Source organism: Aythya ferina (assembly GCF_964211825.1).
Source record: "Aythya ferina genome assembly, chromosome: 3".
NCBI classification, from domain to species: domain Eukaryota; kingdom Metazoa; phylum Chordata; class Aves; order Anseriformes; family Anatidae; genus Aythya; species Aythya ferina.
In genome coordinates, this window is record NC_140298.1 from 33,572,544 (window position 1) to 33,593,489 (window position 20,946).

The 20,946-nt window shown below is 61.1% G+C and overlaps 2 protein-coding genes across 8 annotated transcripts in view; both read left to right on the forward strand.

Moving 5' to 3' along the window:
• The window catches only part of TMEM63B (transmembrane protein 63B), a 25,252-nt gene extending 15,112 nt beyond the window's left edge, over window positions 1-10,140 (forward strand). For 6 of the 7 annotated variants that reach the window (XM_084514455.1, XM_084514461.1, XM_084514456.1 and 3 more), the window contains 20 exons: window positions 266-356; window positions 572-609; window positions 1,222-1,364; window positions 1,537-1,588; window positions 1,886-1,994; window positions 2,529-2,599; window positions 3,232-3,312; window positions 3,466-3,589; window positions 3,707-3,840; window positions 3,980-4,117; window positions 4,355-4,508; window positions 4,823-4,929; window positions 5,451-5,537; window positions 6,848-6,913; window positions 7,057-7,219; window positions 7,347-7,452; window positions 7,566-7,733; window positions 7,831-7,946; window positions 8,210-8,290; window positions 8,688-10,140. In XM_084514455.1, coding sequence (XP_084370581.1) covers window positions 266-356; window positions 572-609; window positions 1,222-1,364; window positions 1,537-1,588; window positions 1,886-1,994; window positions 2,529-2,599; window positions 3,232-3,312; window positions 3,466-3,589; window positions 3,707-3,840; window positions 3,980-4,117; window positions 4,355-4,508; window positions 4,823-4,929; window positions 5,451-5,537; window positions 6,848-6,913; window positions 7,057-7,219; window positions 7,347-7,452; window positions 7,566-7,733; window positions 7,831-7,946; window positions 8,210-8,290; window positions 8,688-8,855 — 2,197 coding nt within the window. In that variant the 3' untranslated portion in view covers window positions 8,856-10,140. The remainder of the gene's footprint in view (window positions 1-265; window positions 357-571; window positions 610-1,221; window positions 1,365-1,536; window positions 1,589-1,885; window positions 1,995-2,528; window positions 2,600-3,231; window positions 3,313-3,465; window positions 3,590-3,706; window positions 3,841-3,979; window positions 4,118-4,354; window positions 4,509-4,822; window positions 4,930-5,450; window positions 5,538-6,847; window positions 6,914-7,056; window positions 7,220-7,346; window positions 7,453-7,565; window positions 7,734-7,830; window positions 7,947-8,209; window positions 8,291-8,687) is intronic. The other variant, XM_084514460.1, reaches the window with a different exon arrangement.
• Window positions 10,141-11,396: 1,256 nt separating this feature from the next.
• On the forward strand, window positions 11,397-20,750 carry CAPN11 (calpain 11). Its single transcript, XM_084512591.1, has 22 exons — window positions 11,397-11,546; window positions 12,559-12,841; window positions 13,051-13,120; window positions 14,145-14,263; window positions 14,345-14,478; window positions 14,584-14,752; window positions 15,419-15,502; window positions 15,589-15,674; window positions 15,805-15,879; window positions 16,610-16,770; window positions 16,851-17,020; window positions 17,135-17,146; window positions 17,296-17,507; window positions 17,647-17,686; window positions 17,872-17,937; window positions 18,324-18,381; window positions 18,473-18,537; window positions 19,083-19,151; window positions 19,236-19,314; window positions 19,423-19,539; window positions 19,632-19,690; window positions 19,903-20,750. The coding sequence occupies exons 2-22, from the start codon at window positions 12,596-12,598 to the stop codon at window positions 19,927-19,929; spliced, it is 2,118 nt and encodes a 705-aa protein (XP_084368717.1). The 5' UTR covers window positions 11,397-11,546; window positions 12,559-12,595; the 3' UTR covers window positions 19,930-20,750.
• Window positions 20,751-20,946: the final 196 nt, after the last annotated feature.

The window sequence follows — 20,946 nt, forward strand, 5'->3', positions numbered from 1 at the left end:
CCTCCTGGCAGGGGCTGGTGCACGCTGAGGGAGCAGCACCCACAGCTGAGCCCGGGGAGGCTGCCAGAGCCCGGTGCCACCCGAGGAGGGGTCTCTGCTTACTGCTCCCCTCCGCTCTTCGAGGCTGTCCTCTCTCCTCCGTCTCACCTGGGGCAAACTGACCCGAATTAACCGCTGGCCTTCCGGGTGCTCTCGGTTCCCGGCCCGGCTGCCTCCTCTCACCCTCACCTTCTGCCTCCTCTCTCCCCCAAATTTGTCATTGCAGCGTCGCCTCCGCCCTGCACTCCGACAACCACGACCGCTACGAGCGCCTCACCTCCGTCTCCAGCTCCGTCGACTTCGACCAGAGGGACAACGTGAGTAGTGGCAGGAGGCAAAAGCAGTGGCTGAAATACCTGTGTGATGAATTTGCTGGGCATCCCCGGGCTGTGGAGAGCTTTTGTGCTCTCCGGGGGGGGGCCCCAGCTTTCCTGGGAGGCCAAGCTGCTTGGTGGGGGGCAGCCACGTGGCAGAGTCCAGGGAGAAGGGAGCGCGGAGTGATGTGAGCCCCTCCTGTCTTCTCTCTGCACAGGGCTTCTGCTCCTGGCTGACGGCCATCTTCAGGATAAAGTAAGTGCTCCGGGACCTGCCTGCGGGTGGGGAACCACGGGGGGAAAAAGCAGAGGCAGCACACAGGCTGGGACACAAATGGAGGAGAAATCCCAGCCCAGGTCACCTCTGCCTCGATCCCATCTGAGAAATAAGCTGCTGCTCTCCCTGAGGCTCCTGCTAGGGGCACTGCTGTCCAAGGAAGGCCCACGGCAGCGAAAGGTGGACTGGAGGGTACAGAGAGACACATGCTGATGCTCAGGGGTGCTTTCCTAAGCATTTCGAGGTTTCAGAGCTCTGTGGGGCCGCATCAGCAAGGGGACAGATGGGACCCACCATAAGGAAGGGCATCAGGTGTGGCTCTCAGGGGCTCAGCTGCCCTGCAGAGGGCAGCAGCGTGGGGAGCAGAGCTGCAGCAAGATTTGCAAGGGCAGGCTTCTGCCTGCGCTGGTGCATGGCCAGGTGCTGGAGTGCCTCCCCAGGGCATGGCTGCAGCTGTAGGGCTTGATCCAGGGGTGTTGTGTGGGTTACAGGGGTGGTTTGTGGGTTCACAGCCGTCACCCAGTGCTTTCCTGCCTGCCCTCAGGTCGCTGGAGGAGGTTTCTTCACTGTCTTCCTTTCTCTCCCTGGCAGGGATGACGAGATCCGGGACAAGTGCGGGGGCGATGCAGTGCACTACCTGTCCTTCCAGAGGCACATCATCGGGCTGCTGGTGGCTGTGGGCGTGCTCTCCGTGGGCATCGTGCTACCCGTCAACTTCTCAGGGGACCTGCTAGGTGAGGGCAGGGAGCCCTGGTCCTGCCAGGGAGGAGCAGAGAGAAACCCTGGGTCCTGTCCCGCTTTGGGCTTGGGGTGTGCGTAGGGTTTTTCCTGGGCGGCTTGGGTTTTGGGGTGCTTTGCCCCAGCCCCGTGGTGTAACCGAGCATGCCTGTCTGCCTTTCTCCCCAGAAAACAACGCTTACAGCTTTGGGAGGACGACGATCGCTAACCTGAACTCCGGGTAGGTGTGGGCAGGGATGGGGTGGGTAACTGGCCCCAGTTACCCCTCAGGGTGCGTTTTCTGGATGCCCACGTGCTGCAGAGCCTTGCCTCCTCGAAGGCTGTGTTTCTGCCTTTCCTGTGAGGCTGCTGTCCCTGCTCCTACGTCCAGACCGAGCTCCTGGAGGCTATTGGCAGGGCCTGTGGGTGATGCCCTGCCAGGAACGCTCCTCCTGGCCCCAGAGACTTTGAGGGGAGGTCCCTGAGGGCCGCGGTGGCAACCTCACGCTGGCTTTAAGCACGGTCTCTCTCGCGCCAGGAATAACCTGCTGTGGCTGCACACGTCCTTCGCCTTCCTGTACCTGCTGCTGACGGTGTACAGCATGCGCCGGCACACCTCCAAGATGCGCTACAAGGAGGATGACTTGGTGAGCAGGGCTGGGAGCTCGCCCAGGCTTCCTGGGCCTCCTGTCAAGTTGGGCAGCCTGGGAGAGGGTGCCAGGCACCCCCACTTCCCACAGCAATTTGGGGTTGGCGTGTTCTGCCTGGCCAAGGGCAGATCTCCTCCAGAGCAGCAGTCCTGATGCCGTGCGGGGGAAATGAGAGAGGCCTGAGCTGGGTGGGCATGTGGCGTGCCCTATGTCTTCCTCAGGAGTTGCTCCAGCTGCTGTGTGGGTTTGGGGCTCTCCTCCAGTTGTTTTTTGCCTTGTTTTGTACTACAACATCCCTGTTTCTGTTGAGGCGGCTGCAGTGTGAGCCCCCACCCCATCAACCTGCAGCACGTCAGGGTATGAAATGCCAACAGCTAGCAGCAGCACAGGAGGTGGGGAGCAAAGGTTCTGCAAGCCTGGGGGCTGCCTTCTCCGACTGCTAGCTCAGGCCAGGGCCTTGGGGTTTTCTTTTTTTTCCTGCAGTCTGGTCTGTAATGCCACCCATACCGATCTGCACTCTCTTCCCTCCAGGTGAAGCGAACTCTCTTCATCAATGGGATTTCAAAATATGCCGAGCCAGAAAAGATCAAGAAGCATTTTGAGTGAGTCTGACTGTGTTCCTAATTAAAGGCTGCTCTGTAAAAAAAAAAAAAAAATATATATATATATATATATATATATATATTTTAGTGGAGTGGTGCTAGTGTTACCTGAAATAGCAATAATACCTCGGGGTGAGGAGGGGGAAGCAGTCCGAATCAGTGAGCACTTTCATTTTGGGCATCTTGCTGCGATTTTTCTGTGCAAATTTTTATCCCAATATGCAGCATTTTGGGACGTGCCCAGCTATATCTTGCAGAGCCGTAGGGGGTCAGCATGGTAAGTAGTGAGACAGGGCACGTGATAAGTGCTCAGCTTCAGAGCTGTGAGAAGCAGGCAGGAGGCGCTCCAGCAATAGCTGTGGGATGCTTTGCTGCTGCCTCTGCATTGATCATGCTCTTTGTAGAAAACTGCATTCTCTTTTTTAACCGAATCCTTAAAAAAAGAAAAGTTTCCCTTCCGTTGCCCTACACGTTGCTCCCAAAAGAGGGAGCAGAGCCTGCTGCTCTCCTGCTGTCCAGCAAGCTTTTGATGATGCTCTGCTCGTGGCAGGAGGAAGGCCTGAAGGTGTGGGCTTTGTTTTGAGGTGCAGCTCTGATGCAGTGTGTGAGGGGCTGGTTTTCTCTGTCTGCAGGGAGGCCTATGCCAACTGCACCGTGCTGGAGGCGCGTCCCTGCTACGATGTGGCCCGGCTGATGTTCCTTGATGCGGAGAGGTAAGCAGCCCCCAGTCTGGGGGAGAGGGCAGGGCTGGGGGGAGGGTGCACAGGAGGTGGGGAGCGGGTTCTTCCCAACTGTTTCTCCTTCAAATCCTGTGCTGTGAAAGCTTTTTTGAGCACCTTTTTTTCTTTTCCACTCTCCCGCTTCAGAAAGAAGGCTGAGCGCGGGCGAATATATTTCACCAACCTGCAGGGCAAGGAGAACACCCCATCTATGATCAACCCTAAGCCCTGCGGCCACCTGTGCTGCTGTGTCATCAGGGGCTGTGAGGAGGTATGTGGAGAGCTGGAGACATTGGGCAGAAGGGTTAACGTGAGCATTGGGTCCTTGTACTGCCCACACTGGCTGGCGTCCCCAGGTCTCTGCTCTAACCTCTGTCCCTCTGCCCAGGTGGAGGCAATCGAGTACTACACGAAGCTGGAGGAGAAACTCAAAGACGACTACAAGCGGGAGAAGGAGAAAGTGAACGAGAAGCCTTTGGGGATGGCCTTCGTCACCTTCCACAACGAGACCATCACAGCCATGTGAGTCTTGCAAGGGGTTCTGCCGGGAAGGTGGTGTCTCACAGCTCTTCCTTGCAATCAGATCCCAGCCGCAGGGCGTTCACCTCAACGTGTCCCTGCTAGCCTTATGTGTCACCATCTCCACTGTTCTCTTCTCCAGAATCCTCAAAGACTTCAACGCTTGCAAGTGCCAGGGCTGTGCGTGCCGCGGGGAGCCCAAGGCCTCTTCCTGCAGCGAGTCCCTTCACGTTTCCAACTGGACTGTCAGCTATGCCCCTGACCCGCAGAACATCTACTGGTGAGCAGCTGTGGGGTTCTTCGGGTCCCCAGTGATGGGAAAGGGGTGCGCCCTCACACTCTGATAGCTAAAGGAGTTGTTCTTGCCTGGCTGAGCCAGAGTTGGGCCCTGACTCAGAAGGGGAAAGCTTGGGATCGTGCCCCAGGCCCTGCTGATGCAGGCTGGGCTGTGTCGTGAACGTGTGTGAGGCTCGGTGTGGCTGTTCCTGATGCCCTCTTCCCCCCTCACCCCACCCAGGGAACACCTCTCCATCCGGGGCTTCATCTGGTGGATCCGCTGCCTGGTGATCAACGTGGTGCTCTTCATCCTCCTCTTCTTCCTCACCACCCCTGCGATCATCATCACCACGATGGACAAGTTCAACGTCACCAAGCCTGTGGAGTACCTCAACGTAAGGCCTTCGGAGAAGGGCACGGGATGGGGAGCACTGAACCCGCCACCCTGAGGCACAGCAGCCCCTGCAGGGGAAGGGGCAGTGAGATTGTCAGCGTGCCTCAGGTCCCTTCAGCCTTGAGAACAAGAGAGATGTCCCCCAGGAAGAGGCCAGCACCCTGCCATGTGTTCCCAGCCTCCAGAAGGGGTGCTAAGCCTGGCCAGGGTGCGGTGGCAGCTGGGGACTATGCATCAGCAAAGGCAGCTCCCGTGACGGGCACGAGAGCTGCCACATCACGTGTAACGCGTGGTCTCTTCTCTTCCTTGTTGCAGAACCCCATCATCACGCAGTTCTTCCCCACGCTGCTGCTGTGGTGCTTCTCAGCTCTGCTGCCCACCATCGTGTATTACTCGGCCTTCTTCGAAGCGCACTGGACCAGGTAAGAGCAGCCAGTGCCTGGCATCTTGATGCTCCCCACTGAGGGAAAGCTGCTGACTGGTTCCTCTCGCTTCAATTCCTGTCGTCCACCCCCAGCGTGGTGTCTTGTGGCACCTCTTGGTCACCTTGGGGTCTGCTGCTCTTCTGCCAGCCCTTCGCTGGGTGTTGCACAGTATTGGGGTTATTTGAGCGGAGCTTGATGTGCGTTTGCAAGAGGAAGGCTGGGAGGAGTTGGGGCCAAAGGTAATGAGAAATGCAGGTAGTAAGGGAAGGCGTGGCTGAGGTGAGCGTGCAGGTGTGGTGTGCCTGTACCCGTGTGTAGGACATAGCTTTTCCAAGGGATACCTTGGAGGGAAAGGGGCATATTCACCATGTGTGAGAACATAAGCTCCTTTCACCTGGCGTCTCTGGCAGCTGCAGATTACTGAAGCTGCTTATTCCCAGTAACAATTGGGAATTAAAAGTGACATTTAAAAAAAAAAAAAAAAGTGACAATTTTAATGGCCTTCTCTCTGCCCGCAGGTCTGGAGAGAACAGGACCACCATGCACAAGTGTTACACCTTCCTCATCTTCATGGTCTTGCTGCTGCCCTCGCTGGGCCTGAGCAGGTAGGTGTGGAGGGAAGGGCAAGCAAGCAGAGACCTGGAGTGTGGAGAGGGCTGAGATGCACCTCTGGTGGTCCTCCTGCAACACCTCCTCGCCCTGCTTGCACAAATGTCCCTGTCACCCTTCCCTGGGTGTTCCTAGAAAGGCAACAAACCCTGAGGTGGCTGATGGATGCACATAAAAAGCCTTCTTGAGGCCTGCTGGTGAAGGAGACTCTTCCCACATCTGTTTTACGTGCGCTCACTTTTACACAAAAGTAGCAACTTCCCCCACTTCAGCCAGAATTCAGGACGTCATACTGCTCGGCTGGGTGGTCTTCCCATTTGTAGGCTGCAGAAATGTGAATCCTGCTGGATGCAAGCCCCAAATCCTCCTGCAGGGGTTATAGAAATGTCCTGTGACAGGGGGGCTTCGGCTGCCAGGAATCAGCATGGGCTCAGCACTGACTGGGGGCAAAGCAGAGCAGCTGTGTGACAGAAGAGAGGAAAACTGGGAGGTGGAAGCACGATGGGGGGGATCTGCTGTGACAGGGAGTTCTTTATGCATTGCGGGGTGGGGGATCTACATCCCATAAATTCAGGGTACAGCCCCTCGGTGGCTAAATCGGGTGGTTTTTGAGAAAAGAGGAGCCCTCCAACAGAGACACAGAAAAATCGCCTTTCATTGCAGGGGGTGACTACAGTAAAGTTTCCCTGTCAGGTTTAAAATGCCCTGCTGCTTTTAACCTTGTGCCCTAGGCAGGTAAACATTCTCCCAGGATTTGCGTTTTGGCTGTGTCCCAGCAAACAGGTCATGCTCCTTTCTGAGGACAAAATCAGTCCTGCTGCTGCGTGGGGATTTCTGTGCTCCGCTGAAATCCTGGCCCTAGAGGTGCCAGAGGATTGTACAGTTCTATATCAAAAAATATAGAATGAGGGGGAATGAGATTTGTGGTTTTTTTTTGTTTGTTTTTTTTTCTTATTTCTGTGCCTGAGGTTACCGTGTACCTGAGTGGTTTCTCCTGTGGTCAGTAACCTAGTGTTTAACCAAAACAACCTCTGCCAGGAGCAGAGAGGGAAATACTGATGGGATTAGGGTGACGGGAGAACACGTGTGAGAATGGGAAGTCTTGCGTCCTTTTTTGCATCCTGTAACTGGTTTTCCCAGTGTCTGATTTACATAAATGCCAATGACATATCCCAAGAGGGAACAATAAGGCCTGTGGTCAGAGCTCTGGGCCTTTTTAGAGCAGTTTCCATACATTTGCATGTCTATGTCCGTATGCTGCCGCTTCCGACTGTTTCTCTTCTCTTCCCACCCCCTTCCCCCACAGCTTGGATGTGTTCTTCCGCTGGCTCTTTGACAAAAAATTCCTGGCTGAAGCCACAGTGCGATTTGAGTAAGTGGGGCAGGGAAGAAAGCCCCTTCTTTGCAGGGGGGATGGGGGGGGTGAGGTTCCTGGCAGCCTCCAGAGGCGGCACCCAGGACCGGGGTGCGTGGCGGGGCAGGGGAGCATCTCCTGCAGCCTGCTGTGCTCCCCAGGTGCGTGTTCCTGCCCGATAACGGGGCTTTCTTCGTCAACTACGTCATCGCCTCCGCCTTCATCGGCAACGCCATGGACCTGCTGCGCATCCCCGGCCTGCTGATGTACATGATCCGCCTCTGCCTGGCCCGCTCGGCCGCCGAGCGGAGGAACGTCAAGCGGGTGAGTGGTGGGGCTGGGGGTGTTTTGGGGTCTCCCCCTGAAGGCGCTGTGCCGGGGGCCGTGCGCCCTGGGGCTCGCCAAGGGCTGGGGGTCGACCCCACAGATGAGTCTCTGCTCTCTCCGGCAGCACCAGGCCTACGAGTTCCAGTTTGGGGCTGCGTACGCCTGGATGATGTGCGTCTTCACCGTGGTCATGACCTACAGCATCACCTGCCCCATCATCGTCCCCTTTGGTAAGCGACACCTCTCTGCCTCCCCGCTTTGGGGTGAATTATTTCCTGCTGCCCCGAGGCGCTGGGAAAGAGGCCGATTCCCTCCTGCCACCTCTCCCCTCTCTCTCCCTCAGGGCTCATGTACATGCTGCTGAAGCACCTGGTGGACCGGTACAACCTGTACTATGCCTACCTGCCTGCCAAGCTGGACAAGAAGATCCATTCCGGGGCCGTGAACCAAGTGGTGGCTGCCCCCATCCTCTGCCTCTTCTGGCTCCTCTTCTTCTCCACCGTGCGCACGGGTGAGCGCTGGGCTGGGAGGCGTCCAGCCGGGCTGCAGGTGGCCTCCCCCTGTCCGTCGGGCTCTGGCAACCTAACGTTGGCTTTTATTTGCCTCAGGGTTCCTGGCCCCTACTTCCATGTTCACCTTTGTGGTCCTCGTGATCACCATCGTGATCTGCCTGTGTCACGTCTGCTTCGGGCACTTCAAATACCTCAGCGCTCACAATTACAAGGTGAGCTGGGGTGCTGCCTGGGGGCCCTTCCCCTGGGAGTGCAGCCGAGCAGTGAAATGGGCTTGGGGGCAAATTGGGATGTCCCAGCCTGTTCCCTGGCAGGGCGTCTCTTCACCAGCTTCGTGGCGAAGGTTCCCAAGGAACCTTTACCGCGTGTGTGCTGCTCCCGTACCTGTGCAGAGGTCAAAGGCAGCCTTGCTGGAGTGTGGCTCCTACAAATGCGTCTCCTCGACTTTCTCTTGATCTCACCTTTCCCTCTCCAGATCGAACACACAGAGGTGGACACCATAGAAAGCAGGCAGAACGGGAGACCTGCCACTAATCTGCCGGCTCCCAAATCCACTGTGAGTTCCTGTCCCCACCTCCCTGCCCTGGCGCGCTGCTCTCCTGGGTTTAGGAAAGGGGGAGGCAACATCCCGAGACTTTTTCTCCTTGCTTCTTGCCTTCCTGAGGCAGCACCCACAATCTCCCAACAGGACTGGGAGGCAGGTGTCGCTCACCTGAGCTGGGTGATGAGTTGTAACCCCCCATGCTCACATACCTGCCCCTTTCCCTCTGCTGCCTGGGTGCTGCGTGTGTGTTTTCTGCCTCCCTCTCGGCTGGGGCAGTGAATCCAACTGCTCGGTCTCCTCGTTCAGCATCTTGGGGCTCCTTAATGCTCAACCTGCTCCTTGCACTGTGCGAGGAGGTCTCACAGCTGCCTGTGCTCACCGTGTTTCTGCTCTCCCCCCCTTGCCCCAGCAGAAGTACATCGCCCAAGTGCTGCAGGACTCCTCCCCGGAGGGTGAAGCGACCGAGTCGGAGGAGCAGGGGTCGCAGGACGAGGAGCTCATCACCGCCGATGGCATGAACGACACGGATTTCCAGTCGTGTGAGGACAGCCTGATAGAGAACGAGATCCGCCAGTAGGGACTGCGGAGGGAGGGCAGGAGGGAGGAGGGGATGGAGGCCCAGGAGCGGGGCAGGCTGCGCCCACCCAGACCGGCCGAGAGAAACCCAAGGGAGCGCGGAGATGGGGAGGGGGCCACCTGCAGCCCTCGCCCACCCCTGGGGCCACCACCTTCAGCGAGGGCAGGGGCCCTGGCCCTGGCTCTCCGCTTCCCTGCCTCCACCTCCCCGCCGCTCTGCGGGCTTGCTCTTCATTAGCTACCTTCGTTAACACGTACCCGGACCGCAGACCCCCCAGGGGCTGGGGAGGAAGGGACCATGACCCTGCCAGCACCCCAGGAGAGAGAAGGGAGGCTGGGTGCTTTGGGGAGGGCTCTGGGGACAAGAGGCACCGCTGAGGCCTCGTTGGCTGCCCCTTCTGTCCCCCGTCCTCCTGGTGAGAAACAGAAACACTAATAATTTATTAGATTTGCAGGAAGGTGACAAACGAAGCTTTAATTGATGTCTTGGAAGCCCCCCGTAGGAAGATGGGGTAGCTTTGTTCCACCTGCACGTGCAGTGCTGCCTTCCCTCCTCCCCATGCCCGCGTGTCCCTGTGGGGTGGTGACGTGCTAGGTGCTGGGGAGGGGGTGATGGAGAAGTCCCCCAGTGGGCAGGTGACAGCCTCACCCTGCTGGGGGACTGCTGGGGGAGCAGCACGGGGGCAACCCCTTGCAGGGTGAGGGGTGCCCAGGGTGCTTCTCGCAGGCAGGAGAAGGCGCAGGCAGCCTCTCCCCTAAATCGTGCCCCCTGCTCCCCAAGGGCACAGCTTGGGGACTGCAGCATCGTTTTAAGTGGCATTTTTTTGCACATTTTTCCTCCCCTTTCGAGCGAAAACTAACTTGACTTCTGTGGCAGACCGTGGATCCCTTTTCTGCCCTGTGTCTGCACCGCAGGGTCAGATGCGGGACGGCTGTTTTGGGGGTCTCCTGGGTGCTATGGAGAGGGGAGAAAAGGGTTTAGGCTACAGCTCTTTGGCCCTGTGCAGCCCTGGGCTGCTTCACCTGTCTGGGGCTGTTCCTTGCCTGCTTCTGCCCCTTGTGTCCCCTCTCTAGTGATAGCTGTGTCCTGGGGACAAGAAGGATGGGAGAGGGGCCCTGGGTGGCTGCGGAGGTGGACGGGGCAGGAGAGGTGGCCTGGAGCCCCTGGCACCCATGTGGAGGTTCTTGCGAGGAGATCTCTGGTCAGCACCCGTTGCCCTCGATTGCTTTCCCCTCCTCCCCTTGTGTAAAATGTAAAGGAAAATAATAAATCTCCCTGCTACTGAGCTATATTTATTTCCCTCAGCCCCCTGCCACCATCCTGTTTGGTGCTCATCGCTGACACTGCCCCTTCCCTCTGCCCAGCGCCTGCGGGGCCCGCTCCTGCTCTTCTGGCTCGCTGGAGCTGTGCCCTGCAGGCCCTGACGGGGCCGGGGGACAGGGGTTTTACCTTTTTCAATCACCAACTCTGGCCCTGGAGCTCAAAGCACTTTACGGACCCGAACAAGAGGAGCGTCAGCCCTCCCCGGCCCCGCTTCGGGGACAGGCCCTCACCACCCCCGGCTTGTCTCCCCTCATCCCCTGTTAGAAGAGGGGATCCTGAGACACGGGGCTGCTCCGAGGAGGGTAGAGCTGACGTCCCTATACACCTCTCTATAGGATCCCCAGGCCCAGAGGGAAAGGGGGCGTGGAGGGGATGAAATGTGGGTCCTGGAGGGGTGGAGAGGGCAGGCCGGGGCTGGAGCACGTGCTGGTGTGGAGAAGCGTGGTGTTTGAAGCCAGCCCTTCCAGGGGTGGGCACGTGAGATGGGAGCTCCCCGCCGGGTCCCAGGCTGGGGCAAGGAGGATATTGATCCTATATCCGTGTCTGTGCCCCCGCCTGCTGCCCGTGCCCCCCACCCTGCCTGGGGTGCCCCGGTCTCTGTGCCTGCAGCCCTGGGGCGCTGCCCGCGGGGACCTGCGTTGGGATTGGCACTGTCTGTGTAGAGATGTGTATAATACCCTGTATATATTTGTGTACAAAAGAAAAGAAACAAAAAAAAAAAAGAGCTATTGTTCTCGTGGTCTTCCTTTGCGCAGCGGGGGGGAGCTGGCAGCGAGGGGAGGCTGCAGCAGGGCTGGGAGCATGCGTGCTGCACGGGACCGGGGCCTGGCGGGCTCCTATTGCGTCTGCAAACCCTCCACAGGGCCTGTGGGCCCTCATGGTGTGTCCTGCAAGGCTCCATGTCCATCCCAATGCTAAATGTGGATGGGGGGCTGCATCTGGTGGGGTCGGGGTGGGTGTAGCAGCTATCACCCCAGCAGCAGGGTGCGTGGTGCTCAGTTAGGCGCCCAACGCGCGCCCCCGGCTCTCTCCCCACTTGGGGACAAAAAACCTGGCTTCCCGCAGGGAAGGATTAGGGGAGGCACCACAAAGCCGCTTAGAGGGCTGCCAAGGTTGGGGCTGAACCGATCCGAGCGGGGACACCGCCCGCATAGCGCAGCGCTGAGTCACGGAGGGGGGGACAGGACACGCGTGGGGTGGGTGGGCGAGCGGGGAGCCCGGCCCCGGGGCTGCTCCTTGAACGCCACCTCCCACAGCCACATCCCAGGGCCCTCCCTCCGCCGGGCCGAGCCGTGCTGAGCCGGGCAGGGCCGTGCCGAGCCGGGCAGGGCCGGGCAGGGCGGTGGCAGCTTCCGTGGGGGGCGAGCGGTGAGTCCCTGCGTGTCCCCCGGGCCCCCGTGGGGGGACCCAGCCGTGCGCCTCCCCGCTGCGTCCTCCGGGGGGTGGTGGCGGGGTTTGGGGGCTGTTTTTTTTTTGGGGGGGGTCTCCGGGATTTTGGAGGGGTCTCTGGGGTTTTTGGAGGGTCTCTGGGATTTTTGGGGGGTCTCAGGGATTTTGGGGTGTCTCCGGGCAGGTGGTGCCCGGCGCTGCCCACCCGGTGCCGTGTCCCGTTCTGGTGGCCGGCCCCGCAGAGCCCCCCGCTTGTGGCCGGGCGTTTTGTGGCGTGGAAAGCCAGCCTGGGGCTGGGATCCTCTCCAAAACGCTGTCTGCATTTCCCTGCTTGGCGTGGGGCCGGCAGCATCCTGGCATCACCCTGGGGAAGCCCCCCGCCGCCGCGTCCCGCCGCCCCCACGCCCCCGTCCCACCCGTGGGTCCGCAGCCTTCCTCCCCGCTCTGCGCCTGCGTGACCCCGGCCTGCCGCCCGCCACGACCTCCGCGGGTATTTGCAGTAACAGGGCTAAGAATAACCCACACCGTGCCCGCGTCCCCAAAGGAAGCTCAGCCTGGAGCGTGAAGGGGCTGAGGCTCACGGTGCCGGTGCTGTCAGCCCCGCAGCCTGCACCCCGTCCCGCTGCGCCCCTCCTCGCGTCACCCAGCGCTGAGGAAGGGCCATCCCGTCCTGCCTCTTCCTTCCCTCTCCACCCGACATGACATGGGGCCTCGCGGCTCCCCGAGGCGCTCCTCCCTTCCCCGTCCCGTTGTTGACTCAATGCTCAGGCTCTCCAGGCAGAGGAACAGCCCGGCGGGCGAGGAGGAGCCAGCGAGTGGGATGGGGAAGGTCTCTGCGAGTCCAAAAAGCGGCGCCGGGAGCCAGATGCAAGCTCCTCGAGCCTCCAAGGGAGAGGCTTAAATTGCTGGGACGGGGCTTGGGGAGGTGCTCCCGAAGCCAGGTCCTGCTTGTGGGGGCTGCCACGGCCTCACGGTGCCCGTTTCTCCGCAGGGAGCGGAGGCGGAGGTAGCGCAGCCGGTGCCCAGCCATGATGCCCTTCGGGGGGATCGCCGCCCGGCTGGAGCGGGACCGCCTGCGAGCCGAGGGGGTGGGCCAGCACCACAACGCCGTCAAGTACCTCAACCAGGACTACGAGGCCCTCAAGCAGGAGTGCATCGAGAGCGGGACCCTCTTCAGGGACCCCCAGTTCCCGGCCGGCCCCTCCGCCCTCGGCTTCAAGGAGCTGGGGCCGCACTCCAGCAAGACGCGGGGGGTGGAGTGGAAGCGCCCCTCGGTAAGCTTTGGGCTCGCTGCTCCGCGCGTTGGGCTCCTAGCCCTCGCCTGCAGTATCTGCATTGACGCGGTTTGCCAAGCTGCAGCCTGGCTCTGGCCTGCTCCTCGCCGTGCTCGAGTCCCCGGGTGCTTCACCCAAGGAAACAGAGCGGTGCCCAGGAGAGCATCGACCGCTGAGGTCCGCTGTCTGATTCTCTCCTCCTCCTGCAGGAGTTGGTGGGTGACCCTCAGTTCATCGTTGGCGGTGCAACCCGGACAGATATCTGCCAGGGGGCTCTGGGTGAGTGCTGGGGATCTGTCTTTGGGTTTGGGACCAAGGAGCAGCGCCTTTCTGTGTGCAGCCAGCCCCGTACGCCTTCCCCAGGGGCTGAGGCAAGGAGAGAAGGGCTGGGAGGGCTGGTAATTGCAATCCTGGGGCTATCCAAACCAGATCTGGCTGCCTTCAGCAACGTTTTCCTGATCCCCATCAAGCTGAGCACGTTAGCGCAGCACGCTGGTTTCAGGACCTACCACACTGAATGCAGCCAGCAATTTGGACAAACCTGCGGTGGTAACTGGAGCGTGTAACAGCCCAGAGCATTTCTGTTTCTCAGTCGGTCACTAGGAGGGCAGAGTTTGAAGTGCTGTTTTGTCTGAACACAGCCCCGCACAGGTTACCCAGGCTCAGGGCTGATGTATGACAGGCTCTAGAGGCGAAAGAGGAAGGGGAAACTGAGGGAAAGAATTTAAAAACGAGTGCTGGCCTCGAGCAGCGCTTGTGGTTAAGAGCTCTTGGAAGGAGAAGCGCGGTGTTATTTCTTGCAGCTCGAAGCCAGGGCACCAGTGTTAAACATCTCGCTTGGGGACTGAAAACAGGGGAAAACTTTTATTTACATGCCAAGCAAATTCGCCCTGCAGTGCAAATTCTCACTGTCCTGAGACGCAGAGGGCATGCAGGCAGGTCTAGACAAAGGACTGCGGGAGGGGCAGTTGGTGCTGACTGTGTTGGTGCTGACACAGGCCGGGGAGGTTTGTTTGGCCAGGGAGGGTTGTTGCCTCTCTGCCTTGAGCTAGCGCTGCTTTCCGAGCACCTGCTGGTACTCCGCGTGGGCTAGGAGCGAGGTTCACTGCCAAAGCTGGACGTGTGGCAGGGGAACGGGCTGCTGGTGGAGACACCTGAGAGATTCGAGACCCACGCAGCCAGCTGGGCAGCTGGTGCAGGGCACCCAGAGACCCCACGCGATGTGTGCAGGCTGAACGAGCCGCCTCCACCCCCTGGTGAAGGCTCACGCCGTTTTCCTCGCCGTTTTCCTCTCCTTGCCCAGGTGACTGCTGGCTGCTGGCTGCCATCGGCTCCCTGACGCTCAACGAGGAGCTCCTGCACCGCGTGGTGCCCCACGGGCAGAGCTTCCAGGAGGACTACGCCGGCATCTTCCACTTCCAGGTGGGCTGGGGGCAGGACGGGCCATTCGGGGGCACGCTCAGGGCGCCCCTCCGTCCTGCTCACCCCTGTCTTCCCCCCCAGATCTGGCAGTTCGGCGAGTGGGTGGACGTGGTGGTGGATGACCTGCTGCCCACCAAGGACGGGGAGCTCCTCTTCGTGCACTCAGCGGAGTGCACCGAGTTCTGGAGCGCTCTGCTGGAGAAAGCCTACGCCAAGTGAGTCCCACGGCAGCGGGCACCGGGGCCGGAGGGGACGGGGCCAAGCGGCAGCGCCGCGTGTCCCCGTCGCCTCACGTGCCCCTCTCGCTGCCCCGCGCTCAGGCTGAACGGCTGCTACGAGGCGCTTTCGGGGGGCAGCACCACCGAGGGCTTCGAGGACTTCACCGGCGGCGTGGCGGAGATGTACGACCTCAAGCGGGCACCGCGCAACATGGGCCACATCATCCGCAAGGCGCTGGAGAGGGGCTCCCTGCTGGGCTGCTCCATCGACGTAAGGGCTTTCGCCGGGACACCGGGTGGGAGGTGACTCCTTTCTCCTCCTAGCAGAGCGCCCGTGGGCACGGAGGATACGCCCTGGTGCCTGGGAACGGTCTCTCTTGCTTGGGGTTGGAAATGTCCGGCTGGAGCCAGGCTGCTGAGCAAGGGTCTGCCTCAAGCTCTGGCCAAGTCTTGGGTCAACATCTGCAGATCACCTGGGGTGGGCTCTGTCATCTGCTCCCTCTCAGCCACAAACAACACAGGGCATCATCCCTGTCGCTGCTGACAGCCGTACCCCTTGGATTTGCAATTCATTTCGAGTTTCATTCAGTTTGCAAATTGCCACCGTGATGCGTTGCGTAACCTCTTCAGAGATTTGTAACCCACAATCTCTGCGCCTAGTGACAGTTCTGTGTCTGGGGAAGCACGAAACCTTTTCTTATGCTTTCTGAAGTTTGGGTGGTTTCGTGATGGGTCTTCAGGGTCCTCCAGCAGAGAAACTGTCTTTAAATCGTCCTCGGTCAGCAGCGTTTGAGTACAGGGAGCTCCTTCCCTTGGCTGGAGCATTACAAAGCATGAGTCGTTCTCCATGCAGTCTCTCGGACTCCCCTCAAAGAGGGTGGGGATCGACCTGCATGAATTTAATCATATTCACCTGAGCTTTGCACATTCTTTTCAGATCACAAGTGCCTTTGATATGGAAGCAGTGACCTTCAAGAAGCTGGTGAAGGGCCATGCCTATTCCGTCACAGCCTTCAGAGATGTGAGTTGGCTAAGGGAGACCTTAGTAGCCCTAAAACGCCGTACCCAGTGGCACGGGTTTAACTTCTTGCATCTGATGACTGGCAGGTGAACTACCGGGGTCAGCAGGAGCAGCTCATCCGCATCAGGAACCCCTGGGGGCAGGTGGAGTGGACGGGAGCCTGGAGCGATGGGTGAGTCCAGCTGGGAGCGCACACAGCAACTGGGACGTGCTCTGCGTGGCACCGCTGAGGGGAAGCACGCAGCACCGAGGCTGTCTCAGTTCGCCTTGAGGAGTCTGATGGTCTGTGCTGATTATTCCAGCTCCCCCGAGTGGGACAACATCGACCCCAGCGACAGGGAAGAGCTCCAGCTGAAGATGGAGGACGGAGAGTTTTGGTGAGTGCCAGAGCTGCTCTTCCTCGGCATCCAGCTTGGGAACGAGCAGAGGAGCCCAGGAGAGGTCTTAGTGCTTCTCCTAAAGCTCGTGACCTGCCTTTGTCATCCGTGTTTCCGCTACCAGAAAGCCTGTAACGTTTTCCTACCTGGTCTAGTTAATGATTTCCCTTCCCTCAAGGAAATGAAGCACTAACTAATTCCTAAGAAGGACAATCATCCCTTATGGCACAAACCCAGCTCAGGGCTTTAAATGAGTTGTGGCTGCTCGGTGTAGGTGATCCTGGCACCCTGTAATTCTCTCAAAACGTTGGCTGTGACTCTTCGAGTGGCCAAAGAGGGAGCCCAAACACTTGGAAATGCAGGGTGAGCAGGAAGGAGTTACCTGCTTCTTACCAAACCATGAAAACGAAGGGCTTCCCAGTGAGCAGCAGCTCAGGCAGGTGTTGGAAGCCTGCTGTGGGACTCTGTGCTGTGGGGTGTTTTGGAGGCTCAAAGAGCGAGGTTCATGGGGTGAAGGGCTGCAGGGGTGCCACCCCCACCACAGACAGCCTGGCTCGTGAGCCTTAGCTCACCACAGGGCACCCAGCGTTCAGCTCACCGCCCTGAGAAGGGGCTTTGGGGTGGTTCCCATCGACTCTTTCCACCTAGTACAGGCAGCCGTGGCTGAATCCAGAGCTGCTTGCATTCCCCAGCCGTGTCCTGGCCTCAGCCCCTGCCTGCTCGCCCGCAGGATGTCTTTCCGCGACTTCATGCGGGAGTTCTCCAGGCTGGAGATCTGCAACCTGACCCCCGACGCCCTCACCAAGGACGAGCTCAGCAGGTGGCACACGCAGGTGTTCGAGGGCACGTGGCGCCGGGGCAGCACTGCTGGGGGCTGCAGGAATCACCCAGGTACCTCACCCCCCAGCAGCTCCACCTTCGGTGGCATCACCGCGCCGAGTGTCTCACCCGCGTGTCCTCCTTCCTCGCAGCCACCTTCTGGATCAACCCCCAGTTCAAGATCAAGCTGCTGGAGGAGGACGACGACCCCGGGGACGACGAGGTGGCCTGCAGCTTCCTGGTGGCCCTGATGCAGAAGCACCGGCGGCGGGAGCGGCGCCTGGGGGGCGACATGCACACCATCGGCTTTGCGGTCTACGAGGTAACCCCCACCCCGCCGCCACCTCCCCGCACCTCGGGCACCCCTCCTGGCGCCCTGAGAGAGAGGGTGCGGGTCGTGGGGTTCTCATTTTTCCCTCTTCTCTCCTCCCTGCAGGTTCCTGAGGAGGTACGTCCTCAGCCAGAGCTCTGGGGGTCGGGATTGCCAGCGGGCTGGCGGCGCTGAAGGGTGCTGGGCGGATTGACGTGGGATGGGGACCCTGCAGGTCCCCGTCGCGCAGGGCTGTTGCCCACGAGCTCGTGTGCCCTCTCCCCCAGGCCCAGGGCAGCCAGAACGTGCACCTGAAGAAGGATTTCTTCCTGCGCAACCAGTCGCGGGCGCGCTCCGAGACCTTCATCAACCTGCGGGAGGTGAGCAACCAGATCCGGCTGCCCCCCGGCGAGTACATCGTGGTGCCCTCCACCTTCGAGCCGCACAAGGAGGCCGACTTCGTGCTGCGGGTCTTCACCGAGAAGCAGTCGGACACGGCGTGAGTCCCCGCTGCAGGGCCTTCTGCCACCTCCCACACCTTTGCCTGGCTACGGGACCAGACGGCCCGGTGCCCCATGCCCCTGAGCCAGACCCCACAGCCCTCCCCTCACTCTTCTTCCCCCCTTTGTGCCCCCCAGGGAGCTGGACGAGGAGATCTCTGCAGATCTGGCCGATGAGGTAGGGGCCACCGCTCTCCTTCAGCTGGCGCCGAGGCTTTGGGGCTGGGAGCTGTGGGCAGGAGGTGGCCCTGTGGGTTTGGGGTGTCGCTGGGAGCGGCTTCTCGTCCCCCTCAAATGCTTCCTGAGCCTCGGAGGCAGGGCAGGGCCTTGTGTTTGAGCGCTGAGCTCCCTTTCTGGCTGCAGGAGGAGATAACCGAGGATGACATTGAGGATGGCTTCAAGAACATGTTCCAGCAGCTGGCAGGGGAGGTGGGTACGGCCGTGCCACGCCAAGCTTTGGGAAGCCCCCGGCAGGGCCCTGGGGTGGGGAGGGGACGGGACCCTTGGCCATCAGGCTGCAGAGAGCAGGGGCTTCCTAAAAAAAGGGCTCCTGGGGACTCTGGTGATGTCCTGGGGGCTTTTGGTACCACCCGCCAAAAAGCAGATGCTGCAGCTCAGCCCAGCTGTCCCCAGGGTGTGATGGGAGCAAGATTTTGGGGAAGGGGAGGTCAGCCGTGGCCCAGGCTCTTGCGGGCACGCAGGGCACATGGTGGCACCCTGCTGTGCTGTGAATAAGGCAGGGATGTGTGGGCAGGAAGGTGGGCAGGAGCGGGGTGGGGAGCAGGGTGCTGCTAACGCTGCTGCTGCTGCTGCAGGACATGGAAATCAGCGTCTTCGAGCTCAGGACCATCCTGAACAGAGTCATCGCGAGGCGTGAGTGCTGCCCTCCTTCCCCTCTGTGTTCCCCGGGGCCCCATACTGTGTTTTGATGCACGTATCCCTTCCTCCTCCTCCTCCTCCTCAGACAAAGACCTGAAGACGGACGGGTTCAGCCTGGACTCCTGCCGCAACATGGTCAACCTGATGGATGTATCCTCTTGGCGCCGCGGGCAGGGGACAGCTTTCCTGGCAGGCAGCCTGGTGCCTGGGAAACTTCTCCGTGGGAACTGGGGCTTGGCTGCCCGGCCGTGCCAGGGCTGGGAAGCTGGGGAAAGGGGGAAGGAGTCCTCGTGGCTGCACCGAGGGTGCTCCAGGGATGGCTGCGTGGAGCCACGGGCTCCGAGAAGCGGCTCCGAGCCCTTCCCCGGCCATGCCCTGCGGCATCCCGTTTGCACGCCAGCCTGTTTTTGCACACCACAGCCCTGTGCTCCCTGCAGGCAACGTGTAGCCAAATTTGCTGGCGAGTGGCACCACGGCTGGTTTAAGCATCGAGCTTTCCCTTGGGCTGGCAGGCTCTGATCTCTGATGTGCGGTAGGATGGAGAGGGGAAGCTGGAAAAAAGGGCTGGGCACGGCATGGCTGAAACGCTTCCTCTCGCCTAAAGAGGCCAGGATCTGCTCGCTTTGCCCTGCCTGTGCCTGCTCTGCTCCTCCAGCCCTCTGCTGCCCAGTTTCTCCTTGACCCTCTGCTCCCAGAAGGACGGCAGCGCCCGCCTGGGGCTGGTGGAGTTCCAGATCCTCTGGAACAAGATCCGCAGCTGGCTGGTGAGTGGGGCTGCCCCTCTGGGGTTTGGGGATGATGGCCGGGGGAGAACCTGCCCTTCACCTCCTCGGCGGTGCCTTTTGCAGACCATCTTCCGCCAGCACGACCTGGATAAGTCGGGCACCATGAGCGCCTACGAGATGCGCATGGCCCTGGAGTCGGCGGGTAGGTGTGGGGCAGAGAGGGAAGCTGCAGGAGCCCCGTCCCTTCAGGTTTCGGGGGGCACGGCCCTCCCCAGCCGCCCCCGTGGGTGCTGAGCGCTCTGCCTCGCAGGCTTCAGGCTGAACAACAAGCTGCACCAGGTGGTGGTGGCCCGCTACGCCGACGCCGAGATGGGGGTGGACTTCGACAACTTCGTCTGCTGCCTGGTCAAGCTGGAGGCCATGTTCAGTGAGTGCCACCCTGGGGAGGGACAAACAGACACGGGGACGGCTGGGCGGACGAGGGGACGGGCTGCTCACCTTGCCCCTGTGCCCCTCTAGGGTTCTTCCACAGCATGGACCCCGAGGGCACGGGCAGCGCCGTGATGAACTTCGCCGAGGTGAGAGGTTGAGGTGGCGGGGGGTGGAGAGAAAGGGGTGACCCCAGAGCGAAAGGGGCACCCGCGGGGGGTGGGGGAAGGCCTTTTGTCCCCGGGGGAAGGGGAAGGACCCCTAAAAGAGCGAGGGCTGGGCCAGGGAGCTGCTGCAGGTCCCGTGCGGGGTGTCGGGGCGGTGCGTGCCGGCCCCTGCTCACCCCGTTTCTCCTTCCCAGTGGCTGCTGCTGACGATGTGTGGCTAGGAGCCAGGGTGATGGCCGTGCCTAGGACAGCCCGGCGGGCCAGGCCCCCTCCACGTGCCTCCCTTGGGGTCCCTGCACGCAGGACCAGCTCCTTCCCCTCGCTCCATCCCACGCCGAGCCGCCCGCCCTCTCCCCTCCTCACCTCCCACCCCACAACAGGAGGAGGGCGAGCAGCAGGGGGGGAGCTGGGGGGCACCGCAGCTGCTCCAGGGGGGCAGAAAGCTGGGGGCAGCTGCCCCGAAGGGAGAGGAGCTGTGGGGAGAGAGGGAGGGCTCGGGTCGCCTGCTCTAGGGCATCGGCAGGTCCTGCCTTGCTCGGGCAGGGGCAGCTTGGTCCTGGGAAGCCAGGGCTGCCCTGCTGGGGAAGGCAGGCCGCGGGGAGGAGGAAGCTCTGCGCCCCCTAAAACCCTTCCCTCGCACCCCTCGCCCCGAAGAACGACCAAAGCGTGGAGCCCCGGCTGCTCAGCCTCCCCCAGCCCGGGCTCCTTCCTGCGTGGCCTTCCCCACCTCCCCCTCACCCCGCTGCCCTTCGCCCCCCTCACGTAAGCACTGAACTCCTGGGGGCTCCCCCTGCACGTGGCACGGCACGGGGGGCTCCCCTCCATCCCCGTGGGCACTCTCCTTGCGCTTCTCCGTCCTCACCTTCTCCTCCGGGGAGGGGAAAGGGGGTGTCTCCAGCCTGGCGGTGGGCGAGGGCCTGCGGGGGGCAGGCAGGCAGCCCCTCCCCAGCGGCTTGCAGCAATAACCACTGCTGCCCCCCCGGCAGCGCCGCTTCCTCGCCCCCCTAACCCTGCTCCGGGTAATAAAACGAGCTCTGTGGGACGGGCGGCTCGGCCTCCTCCTTGCAGGGTAGGGGCATTGGGGAGGCTGCTGGGGGGGGTTTTGGCGTCCTTCGGGGCCCTGGGGGGGCTCGGAGCGTGGGACAGGGGTGTCCCCATCCCCGCGTCCCTCCTCTAGGCCCCCTGCTCCTCGTCCTCGGTGGGGCGGGCCGCGCACACTGGCCCCATTGTGGGGCTTT